This window comes from Podarcis vaucheri (genome assembly GCF_965113315.1).
Source record: "Podarcis vaucheri genome assembly, chromosome: 1".
NCBI classification, from domain to species: domain Eukaryota; kingdom Metazoa; phylum Chordata; class Lepidosauria; order Squamata; family Lacertidae; genus Podarcis; species Podarcis vaucheri.
Window position 1 is genome coordinate 6,095,203 of NC_138759.1, and position 18,885 is coordinate 6,114,087.

The 18,885-nt window shown below is 47.1% G+C and overlaps 1 protein-coding gene across 2 annotated transcripts in view; it reads left to right on the forward strand.

The window, feature by feature from the left end:
• SAMD4A (sterile alpha motif domain containing 4A) overlaps positions 1-18,885 on the forward strand; it is a 149,968-nt gene that overhangs the window by 99,500 nt on the left and 31,583 nt on the right. Inside the window, exons 4-7 of one of the 2 annotated variants that reach the window (XM_082217650.1) lie at positions 4,305-4,568; positions 11,781-11,890; positions 13,138-13,224; positions 18,306-18,600. In XM_082217650.1, coding sequence (XP_082073776.1) covers positions 4,305-4,568; positions 11,781-11,890; positions 13,138-13,224; positions 18,306-18,600 — 756 coding nt within the window. The remainder of the gene's footprint in view (positions 1-4,304; positions 4,569-11,780; positions 11,891-13,137; positions 13,225-18,305; positions 18,601-18,885) is intronic. The other variant, XM_082217651.1, reaches the window with a different exon arrangement.

Sequence of the window (18,885 nt, forward strand, 5' to 3'; positions counted from 1 at the left end):
GGACCTTCAGTACATAATAACTTTGTCCTTTCCCAACTTCCCACCCCATTTCCCGTGGAATTTTAATCCCCCCCCCAAATGAACAATATCTTCTCTTTTTTATATATAAATTTATTTATTTAGTTTTTCAAATGAAGGTTTTACAATCACATATCCAACATACATCATAAAAACAAGTTTCCAAAGAATCTCCCAGACTTCTTTCCTCCTTTTTGTGCGTCTTATGCCTTCACCCTTGTTATGTACTGAGTTGAATAGGATACAAAGCGCAGCAGTCTGATTGGTCCTAGAACAATAGGATCCAAAATGCAGCAGTCTGATTGGTCCTAGAACAATAGGATCCAAAATGCAGCAGTCTGATTGGTCCTAGAACAATAGGATCCAAAATATAGCAGTCTGATTGGTCCTAGAACAATAGGATTCAGAATGCAGCAGTCTGATTGGTCCTAGAACAATGCAGCAGTCTGATTGGTCCACAGGAGCCACCCAATCCAGCTCCAGGTGGAAGGGAATCCGCAACCTGATTGGCCTACAGGAGAATCCTGGAATTAGCCAATCACGTGCGGCCCATTGTGTAAATAATGTATATAAAGCAGACATTCTGGGGGAACTTCCATTCCTCCTCACCACTATGAGCTGAATGAAGAGCATGAAATCCACTCTCAACTACGAGTATATTTCAACCCTCTTATGCCATCACTTCAAGACTGTATTCTCTCATTCCTTCTGTTGCTCATATTTCAAACCCTGCTTGTGACTTCACCATACCATAACATTCCCTTAAATAGCCCGAGAGGGGCTTCTATTCTTCCCCAAAGATAATCCTGACTTTTGCACTGTAGGCGGTGTCCCATCCATATGCGAGAGGCATTCTCACAACCCAAAGACACGTTCCGGGCAGGGAAAAGCACTTGAGGAAGATGTGGATTGGGGCCAGGCAGAGTTGGGTGGCCAGGACAAGGGCATGGCATGGGCAGAGACCCCAGGGCCATAGAGAGAGGCTTCGAGGGCCACATTGTGTTTTTTTTTGTTTGTTTGTTTTTATAATCATATTTATTAAAATTTCCAATAATAACAGAATAGGAAAATAAGAAAGATAAAGGAAAGAAAGAAAAAGAGAAACTAATTTAGACCCTTCTTTTCATAACCTTCTTTCTGGGACTTCCTCCTTCCCCTCCCGATTGTATTCCCCTTTATCTAAGTTGGTTCCACAAGTTCTCATCCCCAATTAAACCTAATATATTATACTCATAAACCAATTTAAATTTACACCATCTTAGCATCACTCCTCGTCTTATAATAGAACAAAATTTTCCCCAAGATCCGCTCTCATTCCTTCCACGAGTTCCCCCTTTCTAAAAAAAAGAAAAAACAGAAACGTAAAATATCAAAGTTATAAAGAATATAAGATAGAAAGTATAGAGAAATTCAAAAAGTTGGTTACAAAGCCTTTGGATTCTAATGTTCCCCCTCCCTTCCCCGGTTTTGATTCCCCATGTCCATTTGTCTGTATGTTGTCGGCCTGGAGATCTTAAGTCCACAGCCAAATTTATCTCAGTCCATCATGCTGTTTTCTTCGGATTTGGTTGTCTTAATGATGTTTAACTTCGAAAATCCAATCTAATAGAGGCCTTTAATTTTCTTTAATCTTTTGTTGCTCCTCCCATTATTCTTTCCGTGTCGTATTCAGTCATCTACTCTTTTATTTCTTGGTTTCTCAGGTTTCTGTCTTGTTCAGCTGTCAAAACATTCTTGTTCCAAAATTTAACGTCTCTACAGAGGTTTGTTATTCAGGGACACAGACTTACGTCCAGTTCCTTTCTTGCTTCAATAGAAGATTCTATTGTGTTATAGTCACCTCTGTAGACAAAATAATATTTCAGTTCTGCAGCTTTCCCAGGAGATAAGACCTTTGCACATCCCAGAGTAGTTTTCCACATACGACACTTGTAATGTCCCGAATCCCCTCTAGAGGGATTACAATAACTTTGTATCCTCTAATCCAAAAGTCAATTTGTTGTTTCTTTTTCCCAACAGTTTATATCCATATTTATATCAAATTGTAACAAAATTAACCAGCAAAGAACTTGTAGCAAAGTCCTCTTTATAATTTCCAGTTTTGACAGCTCCTTTGACAGCTGTCAAAATCTCCATCTCTCTTCGCCAGGCTGTCCGAATCGCCCCGGTTCCCAGGGGGGGGTTGCTTTTTCCTCACCCTCGACTCCTCTCCTCCAGCACAGTTCTTATAATTCACATCGTGGAGTTGGTAATTTTTATCATCAATAAGCTTCTGAATAGATCTTGGTTTCTCAGTCCTTGTTTTAGCATGTTTACAATCAGGGAGGGGACTGACTTCCTTTTTTGGATCCCCTCCCGCTTGTGCCAAATCCGGAAAAAATTTTCTTTTTTCCTCCTTTTAAACCCGGTTGCCCAATTACTCACGGGTTGTTGATCAATTGTCCGAATTTCCTTTAGAAGAAGCCAGCGCTCTCCGCCGAATGGCATGCGGCTGCGCCCGGCAGGGGAAGCGGAGGACTCAAAGCACCACGCTACTCCCCAGCGCCCGATCCGTAGCCTTTAAAAAGGCTCTTTCACAAGCCGGGAGAGCGATAACGGTGCCAGCCGAGTCACCATGTCCACGGGATCGCTTCCCGTGGTTTCTAAGGGTCCCCGCGTCGCCGGCGCGGTAGGACCCAGCCCCTGCCGAGCAGACTCCCTCCGGAGCTCGGAGGGAGTCCGCCATTCGGCGATGGCGCCAACCCGGAAGTCCTTCGAGGGCCACATTGGGCCCCTGAACCAGAGGGTCCCCGTCCTCAGTACGCAAGAACCTTACCACTAGGCCTTGTTGATTTCAGTTGCAGGGGAAACTTAGCGAGTGGCGGATTTTTGCACCCGCATGATTGCTCTTTTCTATTATTCCCCGTCGTTTTATTTTAGCAACTGCTGTGGCACCGGCCATCTGTCTGCACTCTGGGAGCTTTACGTCTTCCGTGGAAAGAGTTGCACTGCTGGAACAGCTCTTACCGCCAGAAAGTTCTTCCTGATGTTGAGTCGTAATCTCCTTCCTTGTAATTTGAATCCATCGTTTCGGGTCCTGGCAGTTTGCTCCATCTTCCAGCCCTTTAGATCAGGCATAGGCAAACACGGCCCTCCAGATGTTTTGGGACTACAACTCCCATCATTCCTAGCTAACAGGACCAGTGGTCAGGGATGATGGGAATTGTAGTCTCAAAACATCTGGAGGGCCGAGTTTGGGGATGCCTGCTTTAGATACTTGAAGATGACTCTCACGTCGCCTCTCGGTCTTCTCTTTCGTCGTCTCCTTCAACCGTTCCTCATAAGGATTGGGCAAGGATCTTACAGACAGGGATGGGCCAAGGAAAGGATGGAGATGGGGTCAGGGGCTGAGGCGAAGCCCCCAAGAAAGCAGGTGGTGGAGGAAACCAGGGACAAGGGCAAGGGGAGCGGATCGGGCCCACTCAGTCACCTGCTCATCTACAGGTCATATTTCCATCTCCTCTTCAAAGTGCCTATCAGTACAGCAAGCTTTTGAGTTTAACAGAACTCCTCCTCAGACAAAATGAGTATTTGGAGAACCGAGAGGAATTGAGTAAGCCAATTCTATGGCCCGTTTTTCCTTTCCGTCCAGAGACAAATTCCACACCAGGCACCAAAAGCCCTGTTAATTCTGTTTTCAATGGCAATGGCTCTTCCCCCACCCGCACAAGAATCCTGGGAGCTGTAGTTTGCTGAAGGTGCAGAGACTCGTTAGGAGAAAGCTACAATTCCCAGAGTTCCCTGGGAAGAGGGGTTGCTTGTTAGAATCGTAAGTCTGCGAGGGCAAAGGAACAGGAGTCCCTAAAGGTTGCGGAGAGTTGCTAGGGGACCCCTTTTCCCCTCAGAGAGCTGCAATTCCCTCGGAAGAGGCGCTGGTTGTTAAACCGCTCTGGGATAAGATAAAACTTTATTCGCATTAGCCAGTGGCCACAGCAACAGTAAAACATCACAGTGTACGCAGAAAAGGAAATTTGACATTAGAGCACAATTTAAAGTCCTGAATCAGCTGCCAGTTAGTGGCCCTTATTCTGAACCGCTCTGGGAATTGTAGCTCCAGCGGGCGTCTCCTAACACCTCAAACTACAATTCCCAGAATTCATTGGGCGAAGCCGCAGCGGTCCACCCGTTGCTCCATCTTGCGCCTCTGGGTCTGGCAGAGCGACCGAAGCGTCTGGGGCGGAGGGGGTGGCGGTGGTGAGCAAATACCTTGTTTTAATTTTCTGTTCCCTGCTTTTTGTTTGTTTCAGTTCTCTCGAGCCAGACCCACCACAGCCCTTTGAAACGGTCTGTGTCCCTTACCCCGCCCATGACCGTCCCCAACCAGCCCCTAGGACACGGGTGGCTGTCACATGAGGACTTGCGAGCTAGAGGACCCCAAGGCATCCCTTCCGATCACGCCCCCCTGTCTCCTCAAAGCAGTGTAGCCTCTTCGGGAAGTGGTGGGAGCGAACACTTAGAAGATCAGAACTCTGCGCGTAACACATTCCAGGAAGAAGGGAGTGGTATGAAAGGTGAGTGGCGAGAAAACCAGGTTACCCCGTCCTCCTCCTGTTCGCGTAATATTCAGCCACTTATTATTGAGGGGAAGTGCGTGGAACACATAGCTGTCAACTTACAGATTTGAAAATAAGGGACCAGCAGCCTTGAAAATAAGGGACCAGCAGCCCAAATAAGGGACCTGCAGCCTCACCTGTTCCAGGCACTCCAGTCTTCCTGTCCTCCTGCAGTCTGGTCAAACTCATGCTGGGTAGCTTTGAGAACACTGTCCAACCAACTTTGTAACCAGAGGTTCAACTGACTAGAATCTGAATCACATGCACCACAAGGCCTATGCAGCCTCAGCTTAAGATGGCTCCCTGGCCTGGTTTTGCACTGCAAAGTTTGCAGCAGCACGTGCAACAAAATGGCGCCCAGCATTCAAAAACCCCCTCAGCTTGCATTAACTAGCCACACACAAGGCATTCAAGCTCCACCCCCCAGTCGTTCTTAGACTTCTTATTGGGTGAGCAACACAGCCAAGCAGCACAGCTGGAGCCTTCTTCCTCCCTGGCCGGCAGGGAGGAAGGGAGAGGAGCTGCTTCCTTTAAAATTTAAGGGACATCATTTAAGGGACATCCATCAATAAGGGACAGCAGCGGGACATTGCGCTGGTATAAGGGACTGTCCCTTCAAATAAGGGACACTTGACAGCTATGGTGGAACAGGTCTCGGTGTTTCAATTTCTGGGAATGGAGTTGAGAGACGACCTAACCTGGGGAGAAAACAGCAGAGACCTGATGAAGAGAGCACAGCAGAGGTTATATTTTCTGAGAATCCTCCGGGAAAACAATCTTTCAGAGGACCTGTTGATGGCATTTTACCATTGCACTGTGGAGAGTGTGTTAACTTATGGTCTGCGTGTGTGGTTTGGGAGCTGCACGGCCAGGGAGAAGGCAATGCTGCCCAGGGTCGTAAAGACTGCGGAGAGAATAATTGGGTGCACTCTTCCCACCTTGGATCAAATCTACGCTTCCAGGTGCCATAAGAAAGCGGCAGAGATAGTGCAGAATAGTACGCACCCCGGAAATGATCTCTTTCAGCTTCTGCCTTCTGGAAGAAGGTATATAGAGTTATAAAGACTAGGACTAGCCGCCTGAGAAACAGTTTCTATTTAAATGCGATTTTGGTTCTAAACGCAGCATAAGGGGTCTCTATTGTATAGTGTATTTTAAAATGAGGTTTCAGAGTTTTTAGGGGGGGTTATGTAGTTTTTCAATTTCATTGTTCTGCATGGGACAATGACAATAAAGATATCGTATATTGTATAACAACATAAAGCAGAGCGTCCTGGATCAGGCCAGAGGCCCACAAACAGGACCCCAGCACTCTCTCGCTCTCCCCTCCTGCGGTTTTCAGAAACTGGTATTCAGAACTCAGCCAGGTGGGCGGGGTATAAATAATAAAAATTATGACGGTGGAGGCAGGGCACAGCCATCAAGACTTGTGGCCATGCATAGCCTTCGACGACAAAATTTCGTTAAAGTGGAATCACCAAAAAATAAAGTCTGCAGGAGAGCTGAGAGTTTTAACTCCGGTTTCACTTCGTTTCGCTTTTAATTTGTATGCTCCTTTTCTATAGGCGAGGTGGTTGGCAAGTTAATCTTTCTTTATGTTAGGGTTGCCTAACAGCCAGATGATGGGCATTGTAGTCCAAAAAAAGGTGGGGACCCCGGTTTGAGAAATCCCGGTATGGAAATAATAATAATAATAATAATAATAATAATAATAATAATAATAATAATAATAAATAAATAAATAAATAAAATTACTATTTATTATTTATACCCCGCCCATCTGGCTGGGTTTCCCCAGCCATTCTGGTTAGCTCTCAACAGAATATTAAAAACACAATAAAGCATCAACCATCAGAAACTTCCCTGAACAGGGCTGCCTTCAGATGTCTTCTAAACGTCAGATAGATAGTCGTTTATTTCCTTAACATTCCTTGATGGGAGGGTGTTCCACAGGGCGGGCGCCACCACCAAGGAGGCCCTCTGTCTGGTACCCTGTAACCTCACTTCTCGCAGGGAGGGAACAGCCAGAAGGCCCTTGGAGCTGGACCTCAGTGTCCGGGCTGAACGATGGGGGTGGAGACGCTCCTTTGTGTATACAGTGGTACCCCGGGCTACATACGCTTCAGGTAACAGACTCTGCTAACCCAGAAATAGTAACTTGGCTTAAGAACTTTGCTTCAGGATGAGAACAGAAAGTGTTCAGCAGCAGCGCAGCAGCAGGAGGCCCCATTAGCTAGAGTGGTGCTTCAGGTTAAGAACAGTTTCAGGTTAAGAATGGACCTCCAGAACAAATTAAGTACTTAACCCGAGGTACCACTGTACTGGGCTGAGGTCATTTATTTCCTTGACATCTGATGCGAGGGCGTTCCACAGGGCGGGCACCACCACCGAAAAGGCCCTCTGCCTGGTTCCCTGTAACCTCACTTCTCGTAGGGAGGGAACCGCCAGAAGGCCCTCGGAGCTGGATCTCAGTGTCCGGGCTGAACGATGGGGGTGGAGACGCTCCTTCAGGTATACTGGACAGAGGCTGTTTAGGGCTTTCAAGGTCAGCACCAACACTTTGAATTGTGCTCGGAAACGTACTGGGAGCCAGTGTAGGTCTTTCAGGACTGTTGTTGCCTCCTTCTCTTGCTTCTAGGATTCATGAAGGCATCTGATTGGCCACTACAAGATGATGGAACAGCTGGACCTTCGGTCTGGTCCAACAAGCCTCCCTCATGTGACTTGTCTGCATAACTTGCAAGGGTGCAGATTTTTCCCCCCTTGGCATATGCATATGAATAGGCCTCCCTCTGTTAGAAATACCTACAGGCTTTCTTAACGGCCTTCCATGTGTTCATCAATCTGTGCTACTTCAATGGCACGCTCCATGGAGGTTTTAACCATTCCCATCTGCTGCCTCTTGTCACCAGCCTAGCTTGAAACGGACACTCTCCCTTCTATTCCGTTGTTTTGTGTTTTCACGAGAGAAGCGGCCTTTTTTGGGCTTGCGCTTTTTTCCTCGTGGCGTCGTTTAAAAGTGGATTAAATTAATTCCCCTAGGAAGCTAGCTGCGTGTGGCTGTTCTCTTTTTAATTTCAACTAAGCGATGCCAGCGTGGACCAGAGATTCTTTTTCAGAAAGGCACCAGAAAGAGGATGTTCAGTACCGAAGACGACACAGCAGGCCTCATAAACCAATCAGTGGACAGCTGCTCATTTGCATTTTATAATTAGCAAAGTTGATGCCACCGAGTGAGTGTTTGTGGACTGTATCCCAGGATGCCTTGTGCCCATGATGGTCCCTACAGCGACTAAGAAGGAGCAGGGCCAACTGTTATTAACTAGTTAAATTGTTTTATTTATTCATTCGTTTATTTTATTTATCTTCCTTTAATCTTCCTGGAAACCATATGAGAGGAGTTGGGCTGATGTCAGAGTGACTGGCTCTGGGGCATGCATTTTGGCTGAGCTGGAATTCATCTCACCCAGAGTGTGTCTTTCCTGTAGTTCGGAGTCAAATTCTCACAAATTCAAGCAGTGGTTCTTACAGCACAAAGCATACATCTTTAGCTTCTCTTGAACCTCTCTGCCTTCTTCCTGTCTGTCAGTCATTCAGTCAGTAACACTGCTACCTTTACATTTTAATTACCGTATTTTTTGCTCTATAAGACTCACTTTTTCCCTCCTAAAAAGTAAGGGGAAATGTGTGTGTGCGTCTTATAGAGTGAATGCAGGCTGCGCAGCTATCCCAGAAGCCGGAACAGCAAGAGGGATTGCTGCTTTCACTGCGCAGCAATCCCTCTTGCTGTTCTGGCTTCTGAGATTCAGAATATTTTTTTTCTTGTTTTCCTCCTCCAAAAACTAGGTGCGTCTTGTGGTCTGGTGCGCCTTATAGAGCGAAAAATACGGTATCCATGTTTTGAGAGTAGCTCAAAGAGTCTGGTTGCCAACGGTGGTGATGGCAGTGCTCAACTGCTCTCCCAACATCTGGGTCACTGCTGTTTACCAGCAGGGAGAGACCGGAGGCAGCAGGAAGGTCAGCACAGTACAAATGCTCTTCTGGAGCCCTTTGGTACAGCGGTTATCAACCTGTTGGTCCCCAGATGTTGTTGGACTACAACTCCCATCATCCCTGAGCTCTGGCCTTGCTAGCTAGGGGTGATGGGAGTTGTAGTTCAACAACATCTGGGGACCCACAGGTTGAGAAAGGCTGCTCCAAAGCATCTCCTGTTGTTCCTGGGAGCTTTCCCAGGTCCTGCAGTGCCTAGATATCACCAGGTGCAATGAAGCCCTCTTGGTGGATCAGGGGAATGCAGTGGACATAGTCTATCTTGATTTCAATAAGGCTTTTGACAAAGTCCCCCGTGATATTCTTGTGAAGAAGCTGGTAAGATCTGGGTTGAACAAGGTAACCGTTAGTTGGATGTGCAGCTGGTTGACGGACTGAACCCAAAGACTAATTAAAGGTTGTGGGTTAAACCACAGAGCCTAGGACTTGCCGATCAGAAGGTCGGCGGTTCGAATCCCCGCGACAGGGTGAGCTCCCGTTGCTCGGTCCCTGCTCCTGCCAACCTAGCAGTTCGAAAGCAGGTCAAAGTGCAAGTAGATAAATAGGTACCGCTCCGGCGGGAAGGTAAACGGCGTTTCCGTGTGCTGCTCTGGTTCGCCAGAAGCGGCTTAGTCATGCTGGCCACATGACCCGGAAGCTGTACGCCGGCTCCCTCGGCTAATAAAGCGAGATGAGCGCCGCAACCCCAGAGTCGTCCACGACTGGACCTAATGGTCAGGGGTCCCTTTACCTTTACAGCACCCTGGGAAAAAAGTGACAAGTGGGGTGCCCCACTGGTTCTCGGCCCATGGTTGTTCAGCATATTTATAAACGACTTGGATGGAGGAATTGAGGGGATGCTCATTAAATCTGCAGACGACACCAAACTAGGAGGGGGAGCTAACGCCGCAGAATCAGGACTAACAAAATGAATTTCAATAGGGACAAATGTAAGGTTCTGTACTTAGGCAGGAAGAACCAGCTGCACCCATATAAGATGGGGGATACCTGGCTTATATGGGGAAAGGATCTAGGGGTCTTGGGGGAATGCAATCGGAACATGAGGCCACAGTGTGACGCAGCAGCAAAAAAATCTAAGGCTATTCTAGGCTGCACCAAGAGAAGTATAGTGTCCAGATCAAGGAACGTAAAAGTCCCATTCTATTCTTCTTTGGTGTGAGAACCCCACTTGGAGTTCTGCGTCCATTTCTGGGCACTACAATTAAGAAGGACGTTGACAAGCTGGAAGGTGGGCAGTGGAGGGTGACCAGGATGGTGAAGGGTCTAGAAACCAAGCCTTATGAGGAACGGTTGAGGGAGCTGGCAATGTTTAGCCTGGAAAAGAGGAGACTGAGAGGAGAGATGAGAGCCATCTTCATATATCTCAAGGATTGTCACATGGAAGAGGGAACAAGTTTGTTCTATCCTGCTCTGGGCGGGTAGGACTCGAACCCATGACTTCAAGTTACCAGAAGGAGATTCTGACTAAACATCAGGAAGAACTTTCTGACAGCAAGAGCTGTTCAACAGTGGAACGGTCTTTCTCAGGAGGTTGCGGCCTGGAGGTTTTTAAGCAGTGGTTGGATGCCCATCTGACATGGATGCTTTAGTTGAGATTCCTGCATTGCAGGGGGTCAGACTAGATGACCCCTGGGGTCCCTTCCAACTCTACAGATCTATTATTCTTTTCCCCCTGGGCTCTTCTTCCTTGTTGTCCCCTAGTGGCTGACCTCTGCCCTATACAGTCGTACCTTGGATCCCAAACGCCTTGGTACTCGGACGTTTTGGCTCCTGAACGCCACAAACCCGGAAGTGAGTGTTCCGGTTTGCGAACGTTCTTTGGAAGCCGAATGTCTGACAGGGCTTCCGCAGCTTCTGATTGGCTACAGGAGCTTCCTGCAACCAATCAGAAGCCGTGCTTTGGTTTCTGAACGTTTTGGAAGTTGAGCGGACTTCCGGAACGGATTCCGTTTGACTTCCAAGGAAAAACTGTATTTGGGTTCTGACTGGATGAAGACAGAAAGCCGCCACCTACACAATGGGTGTTCAAGAAACAATGCTAAGTAGCAGGAATAGGAACAGTATTAAATTTATTATCCACCCACCCTCCCACAGATCCCAGGATGGGTTGAAAACAATCCAAAATCCATAACCTAAATCAGCTAAAACATTCTGTTTATTCATTTGTTTCCTAACAGTCATATTTATTCATTTTGTGATCATTTAGTTATTTATTCGTTCCGTAATATTTGTATTTCTTTCTATATTTTTATAAACTTTGAGCACCACTGAATTGCAGAAAAGAAAACCCTCCAAGCTGTTTACAAAAAGAAAAAATTTCCGCTGAAAAATTCACAACCCTAACTTAAAACGTGCAGAAAGTTAAAACCACAACAGAATAGACCAAAACTTATTAAAACTCATACAAACTTCTAAACACCTGGGTAGACTTGTCTAAATAAGAATGTCTTCAGCAGACACCGAAAAGAGTTGCAGTGAAGGCGCTTGTCTGGTATCAATAAGCGGGGAGTTCCAAAGTGTTACCGCCACACGAAGTAATCGAGTTCTTACAGAATACACTGCTTGATTTTTTAAAAAAACACCCTCAAAGCGGTTTACGAAAAGAATAAAACAATGAAATTATCATTGAAAGCAACTATCTGAAACAGTCAAAAGATTAAAATCAGTGATAAATTGTAAACAGAAATCACACCAACATTCTACATGACTGGATTTTGTCTGAGCAACAACACCAAAAATGCTTTTATCAGACACCGAAAAGCGTGCAGTGAAGTGCCGTCCATAGGCAGGGGGTTTCAGAGATTACTAAAAAGACCGGTTTCGTACAACCGCAGAACGTGTATTATGATTTGACACTCGTAGCAGTGCGATTTCCGCAGATCAATGCGGTAGAGAAGGGCATACAATCTTACAAGGAGACTAGTCCTGCAGAATAATAATAATTTATTTATACTCCGGCCCACCCAACTGGCAGGGTTTCCCCAGATTAAAGTTGTTAAGGGCTTTATATAGTAAAAGGAACGTCTCGAACATGTAGTCCTCTGTACCGTAGCTTTCCATGCTTGTTGTGCAACCCCATAAGATCTAACGTGGGCATTCCTCTCCATCTCCAACTTGCAGATGTTCCTGCCTGGTTGAAGAGTCTCCGCCTCCACAAGTACGCTGCCCTTTTCTCCCAGATGACGTATGACGACATGATGTCACTGACCGAGTGTCAGCTGGAGGCACAAGTATGTGAGGTCACACAGCAAATTCATGAAAACTGTTTTACAGTGGTGCCTTGGTTTATGAACTTAATCCGTTCCAGAAGTCCGTTCTTACACCAAAGCGATCTTAAAACAAGGCATGCTTTCCCATAGCAGCGGGGGACTCAATTTACAAATGGAACACACTCAACAGGAAGCGGAACATGTTCTTATTCCAAGGCAAAGTTCACAAACCAAAACACCTACAGCATTCTTAATCCAAGTTGTTCATAAACTAAGCTGTTCTTCAACCAAGGTACCACTGTATATATGTATTTGCATACATATAGTGGATGCTCGGGTTGCGAATGTGATCCATGCATGTTGCAATTCGGCACTTCTGCACATGTGCGACTGCCAAAACCTGGGAGTAACCCGTTCCGGTACTTCCGGGTTTTGGCGGTCCGTAACCCAAAAAATGCAACCTGAAGCGTCTGTAAGCCGAGGTATGACTGTACATACATACCCCATCCATCTGGCTAGGTTTCCCCAGCCACTCTGGGCGGCTCCCAACAGAATATTATTATTATTAATAATAACAACGATGATGATGATGAGCTAAAACATCAAGCATTAAAAACTTCCCTAAACGGGGCTGCCTTCAGATGTCTTCTAAAATCAAATAGTTGTTTATTTCCTTGACATCTGATGGGAGGGCATTCCACAGGGCAGGTGCCACCATCGAGAAGGCCCTCTGCCTGGTTCCCTGTGACCTCACTTCCTGCAGTGAGGCAACCACCAGGAGGCCCTTGGCGCTGGACCTCAGTGTCCAGGCTGAGCGATGGGGGTGGAGATGCTCCTTCAGGTATACTGGACCGAGGCTGTTTAGGGCTTTAAAGGTCAGCACCAACACTTTGAATTGTGTTTGGAAATGTACAATTAAAATTAAATAGTTTCAATTGCATTGTGAAGACAATCAATAGTTACTGTTTCAGATTTTATTGAGTTTTTATATCTTCCTTACTTCGTTGTGCAAACTGCTATTTTGAATAATGCTTTTTTATAGGGTAGGAGGCTACTGGGGGTGAGTTTTACGGAACCAAGGGGACGGTATCCCCCAAAATTTGGGGAACCACCGGTCCGATTAATGGACTGAAGGTTTCAAGTTTTCTTGGGGTCTCCTACGTGTTGCTGAGCACCGTCCTGAATTATATGTTGTAGCCCCCTGTCTGCAGTTGGTGGCCCACATGTGTGTGCATATACTAATACAGAGATCTACATTGTTGTTGCAGAACGTTACCAAAGGTGCAAGGCACAAAATTGTGATCAGCATCCAAAAGCTAAAAGAGAGGCAGAACCTTCTCAAGTCCCTGGAAAGGGTGAGTTGACTCAGCTTATCCCTCAAAACTGTCGGCTGTTAACGTCAATTAAGTGTGTTAGTAATGAAGGTTCTCAATCTTGTTTTTTGCTCCTACATATGTCTCCTCTCTGTCATGTGTGACAATGATTTCCTGTATGAGCTGCCTTGAAGCATTTTTGCTTCCTCTCTGCCCACCTGCGTTGCAATTGGCTAAGCTGCTCTGATGTCACAGTATGTTCTAATTCCGCAGGAAAGAAGGGGACATAAGGAGAGATGGGCCAGAAGTCAAGTAGAAAATGAAGAGTTGAGAACTGAGGGGTTGGGCAAGGAGGGAAAAAGGAAGAGGTCTGATGCCTCAGGCCACATGATGGGACTTGTAGTCCAAAGGTTGTGGAGGGCACCAGGCTAGCAAAGGATGTTCTACAGAACAGTGTCTTTAAACAAGGACTAGAAGGGAGAATGGTTATCATGAGTAAAGGAAGAAGGAGAAAACGAAACTGAATATTGGAGAGATTAGCATCCCATCCCGTTATATATTTTGTAAAGCTTTCAGCTTACTTTCAGCTTGTTTACTATGCATTTAGACACCTCTTAAGATGTTGTTGTTGTTTAGTCGTGTCTGACTCTTCGTGACCCCCTGGACCAGAGCACGCCAGGCACTTCTGTCTTCCACTGCCTCCCGCAGTTGGGTCAGACTCATGTTAGTAGCTTCGAGAACACTGTCCCACCATCTCGTCCTCTGTCGTCCCCTTCTCCTTGTGCCCTTCATCTTTCCCAACATCAGGGTCTTTTCCAGGGAGTCTTCTCTTCTCATGAGGTGGCCAAAGTATTGGAGCCTCAGCTTCAGGATCTGTCCTTCCAGTGAGCACTCAGGGCTGATTTCCTTCAGAATGGAGAGGTTTGATCTTTTTGCAGTCCATGGGACTCTCAAGAGTCTCCTCCAGCACCAGAATTCAAAAGCATCCATTCTTCGGCAATCAGCCTTGTTTATGGTCCAGCTCTCACTTCCATACATCACTACTGGGAAAACCATGGCTTTAACTATACAGACCTTTGTTGGCAAGGTGATGTCTCTGCTTTTTAAGATGCTGTCTAGGTTTGCCATCGCCTTTCTACCAAGGAGCAGGCGTCTTTTAATTTTGTGGCTGCTGTCACCATCTGCAGTGATCATGGAGCCCCAGAAAGTAAAATCTCTCACTGCCTCCATTTCTTCCCCTTCTATTTGCTAGGAGGTGATGGGCCCAGTGGCCATGATCTTAGTTTTTTGGTGTTGAGCTTCAGACCATATTTTGTGCTCTCCTCTTTCGCCCTCATTAAAAGGTTCTTTCATTCCTCCTCACTTTCTGCCATCAAGGTTGTGTCATCTGAGATTAAGATTGCCGGAAGAAATATCAACAACCTCTTAAGATACCGTAACCTAATATTTGCTCGATCAAGGCATTTGTCTGTTTTGATACATTTGGGTGCCATTTTGAATCAAGATGGCGGACCGAATCTTTCAAAACTGCTTTGATTATAACCACTGGTTTCAAAACTGCACTAATAGTTTGGTTTCTCGGAATTCCTTAAGAGTGCCGGGCACAAGGCTACTAGTAAATAATTTTGAGGAATATGATAGGTCTATAGTTAGCTCACTACCCACCTCTGTTTGGGCCTTTTCAGTAGCTCAGCAGGGTGTCTGTCTGCGTTGGGTTAGCTCACGCCTCTGCTCCCCTCGTTTATAGTACACGACTTATTTAGGAATCCTGCACAAGATAATGAAGCCGTAATAGATCCCTCTCCCAGTTAAAACAGGCTCTTAAAGGCCAAGAAGAGGGAGGAAAAGCCTGCATGATTCATGTGTGATTTCTGAGCAGTTTCATGGTCTCTTCCCCCCGCAGCTTCCCTGCCCCTGTTGCGTCTGAAATATTGATATATTGATTTGGCTGTCATGAATACGCAAACGCAACCACAGTCTCGCTGCTACGTTCTCTGTAAAACAGAAGGCGATGAATCAAAGCTTAGTTGTTGGCGTTTTTCCTCTGAGGCTGCAATCCTGAAATGTATTTACTAGTGGGCAAGCTCCAAGGAACATAATGAGAGTCATAAGTAAACACGCATTGGGCAGATCCTGAAATTGTAAGGGTGTTGTTGCTCTTTTGAGTGGGATTCAATCACATACCACCTGGGGAATTTAGGGCTTTTGGGGGATAAGGGACGCAACAGAAAAATCAACTGGGAAGTTTGAGTTAACACTCCCTTGGTGCAGTATCATCTAAGTAACCACTACCCGCGAAAAAAAGCAAGAAACAGGGTCGTCTGGAAGTGGCATGAGCAAGAAGACTTTCAGAGTAGGATGGGAACAGCCCGCTAACAAGTTGCTTTTACAGTTGTGCCTTGGTTCTCAAACTTAATTCCTTCCGGAAGTCCGTTCCAAAACCAAAGCGTTCCAAAACCAAGGTACGCTTTCCCATAGAAAGTAATGCAGAATGGATTAATCCTTTCCAGACTTTTAAAAATTACCCCTAAAACAGCAATTTGACATGAATTTTACTATCTAACGAGACCCTTGATCCATAAAATGAAAGCAAGAATCAATGTAAAGGTGAAGGTAAAGGGTCCCCTGACTATTAGGTCTAGTCGTGGTCGACTCTGGGGTTGCGGCGCTCATCTCGCTTTACTGGCCGAGGGAGCCAGCATACAGCTTCCGGGTCATGTGGCCAGCATGACAAAGCCGCTTCTGGCGAATCAGAGCAGCACATGGAAATGCCGTTTACCTTCCCGCTGGAGCGGTACCTATTTATCTACTTGCACTCTGATGTGCTTTCAAACTGCTAGGTTGGCAGGAGCAGGGACCGAGCAACGGGAGCTCACCCCGTCGCGGGGATTCGAACCGCCAACCTTCTGATCGGCAAGTCCTAGGCTCTGTGGTTTAACCCACAGCGCCACCCGCGTCCCAATCAATGTACTATACTATAAAATAAATAAGACAGTATTGTAGATGATAAAAATTAAAATTGCCTCCCCCCCTTACCTGCACTAATGATAGTCCTTGTTTGGAAGGGGGGCTTTTATCCATTTCCTCAGTCACACAATCAATCAGTCAGTAGCTGAACTGGGTTCCACACAGTCAAAAAACCAAATTAACCAAAAAAGCCTCAAAAACAAAAACACAAAAACCAAAGCACCAAATTTAGTCCGTTCCAGAAGTCCGTTTCACTTCTGAAATGTTCAAAAACCAAGGCGCAGCTTCTGATTGGTGCAGGCACCCTGGAAACAGTAGCCGACAGCCGCATCGGGCATTCGGCTTCCGAAAATTCGCTCAAAAACAGGAACACTTACTTCTGGGTTTTCGGTGTTTGAGAACAAAGAGAAAGCCAGTTTTAGAAAACCTTTCAGGGCACACACCAAGGTTGTTGGGAGAGAAATCTGGCATGAAATTAATTCGCAGAATGTGTGCATTTGCTGCGGGGAAAGCCGATTTCTTTTTCATCCAGAAACCAGATAAGAATCAGCAGCTACAAAATGCTACAGCCTTTGAAGCCTCCTGACTGCAGAGAGTTTTGGCCTAGGCGTATTGAGATGAGCGTTCTTCCGTTTTCTTCGCCGCCCTTGCTCACGGTCAGGAGTCCCTTTACCTTTACCTTTACCAAACTTAAAACCATGGAGAGACCTGGTCTGAATAGAGACATTGGATTCTTGCTTTTCCCTGTAAGACCAATTGCAGTCATTAGCAGTCGTCAACAGGTTTACCACACCTATCAGCCAATCATCCATTCCCACCACCCTTCTGAGTAATACCTCTTCCCACCCTCTCACTATATATAAGGGTCCGGTGACTTCTGTTTCAGTGTATCTGAAGAAGTGTGCGTGCACACAAAAGCTCATACCAATAACTAACTTAGTTGGTCTCTAAGGTGCTACTGAAACGCGGGTAGCGCTGTGGGTTAAACCACAGAGCCTAGGACTTGCCGATCAGAAGGTCGGCGGTTTGAATCCCCACGACGGGGTGAGCTCCCGTTGCTCGGTCCCTGCTCCTGCCAACCTACCAGCTTGAAAGCACGTCAAAGTGCAAGTAGATAAATAGGTACTGCTCCGGCGGGAAGGTAAATGGCGTTTCCATGCGCTGCTCTGAAACTGAGCCTTATGAAGGAGCTGGGTATGTTTAGCATGGAAAAGAGGACACTGAGAGGAGATTGGAGAGCCATCTTCAGATATCTCAAGGGTTGTCACATGGAAGACGGAGCAAGCTTATTTTCTCCTGCTCCAGGGGGGTAGGACTTGAGCCCTTGGCTTCAAGTTGCAAGAAAGGAGATTGTGCTTGAGCCTTAGGAATACCTTTCTGAAGGTAAGATCCATTTGACAGTGGAGCAGACTCCCCCGGGAAGTGGTGAACTCTCTTTCCTTGCAGGTTTTTAAGCAGCAGTTACGTTAGATTGCCATCTCTCAAGGATGCTTTAGTTGAGATTCTTGCATTTTTTTGTTGAGATTCTGCGTATTTTTCACTCTATAGGACGCACTTTTCCCCCTCCAAAAATGAAGGGGTAATGTGTGTGCGTCCTATGGGGCGAATGCAGGCTTTCGCTGAAGCCTGGAGAGCGAGAGGGGTCGGTGCGCACCTACCCCTCTCACTCTCCAGGCTTCAGGCAGCTATCCGCAAGTCTTCTGAGCGAGGCGGGAGTTCCCGCCCGCTCCGAAGGCTTGCGGATAGCAGCCTGCAGCCTGGAGCGGATAGCAACCTAAAGCCTGAAGCCCGGGGAACGCAGCGCCAACTCCCGCTGCGCAACCCGGGCTTCAGGCAGCTATCCGCAAGCCTTCGGGCTCCGAAGGCTTGCGGATAGCAGCCTGTTCTGGGGGCTGGGGTTGGGGGAAGCTCTGATTTTCCTCGCCCCAGCCCCGTGGCTGGGGGGGGGGAATAATATTTTTTCTTTATTTCCCCCCTAAAAACTAGGTGCGCCCTAGGGTCCAGTGCGCCCTATGGAGCGAAAAATAGGGTAATTTGAGGTCCCTTCCAACTCTACGATTCTGTGTGGCTAAACCAAAGCAGTAGGCTAAGCACAGGTACTTAGGCGAGGCTAAGAAGCCAAGGCATTAATGTCCAGGGGGTGTTGTTTTCCGCAGGACATCCTCGAAGGGGGCAACTTGCGGGTGCCCCTGCAGGAGCTTCACCAAATGATCCTCACCCCCATCAAAGCTTACTCTTCTCGGAACCTGACGGCGGACGACCGCGGCCGGGATCCTGAGCCCCATCGCACGGCTTCCCTGATTGGCTCCGACGGCCAGGGGCCCGACTGCAAGGACTCCGCCGCGGGGGGGGTACCCCACCACCACCTGCCAGGCTGCGAGGGGGAGTCCGGAGGGGGTCCCTTGCCCGAAGGGGACATCCCAGGGCAGTTTACTAAGGTGATGGGCAAAGGTAAGGAGCCGTGATTGGGAAAGGTCTTGCTCCCAAGGGAGAAACGGGAGCATGTGGTGGCCCTGGTGGGGTGGGGCGGGAGCTCACCTGGCTCCCAGGTAAGGGCTGGGATGCTGGGGACCCTGTGACTGCACGTAAGCAGTGGGATGTGGTTTGTCCATTTTGCCATTTTACGTGGCTCTCATTCATTGATTGGAGGGACACGGGTGGGACTGTGGGTTAAACCACAGAGCCTAGGACTTGCTGATCAGAAGGTTGGCGGTTCGAATCCCCACAACAGGGTGA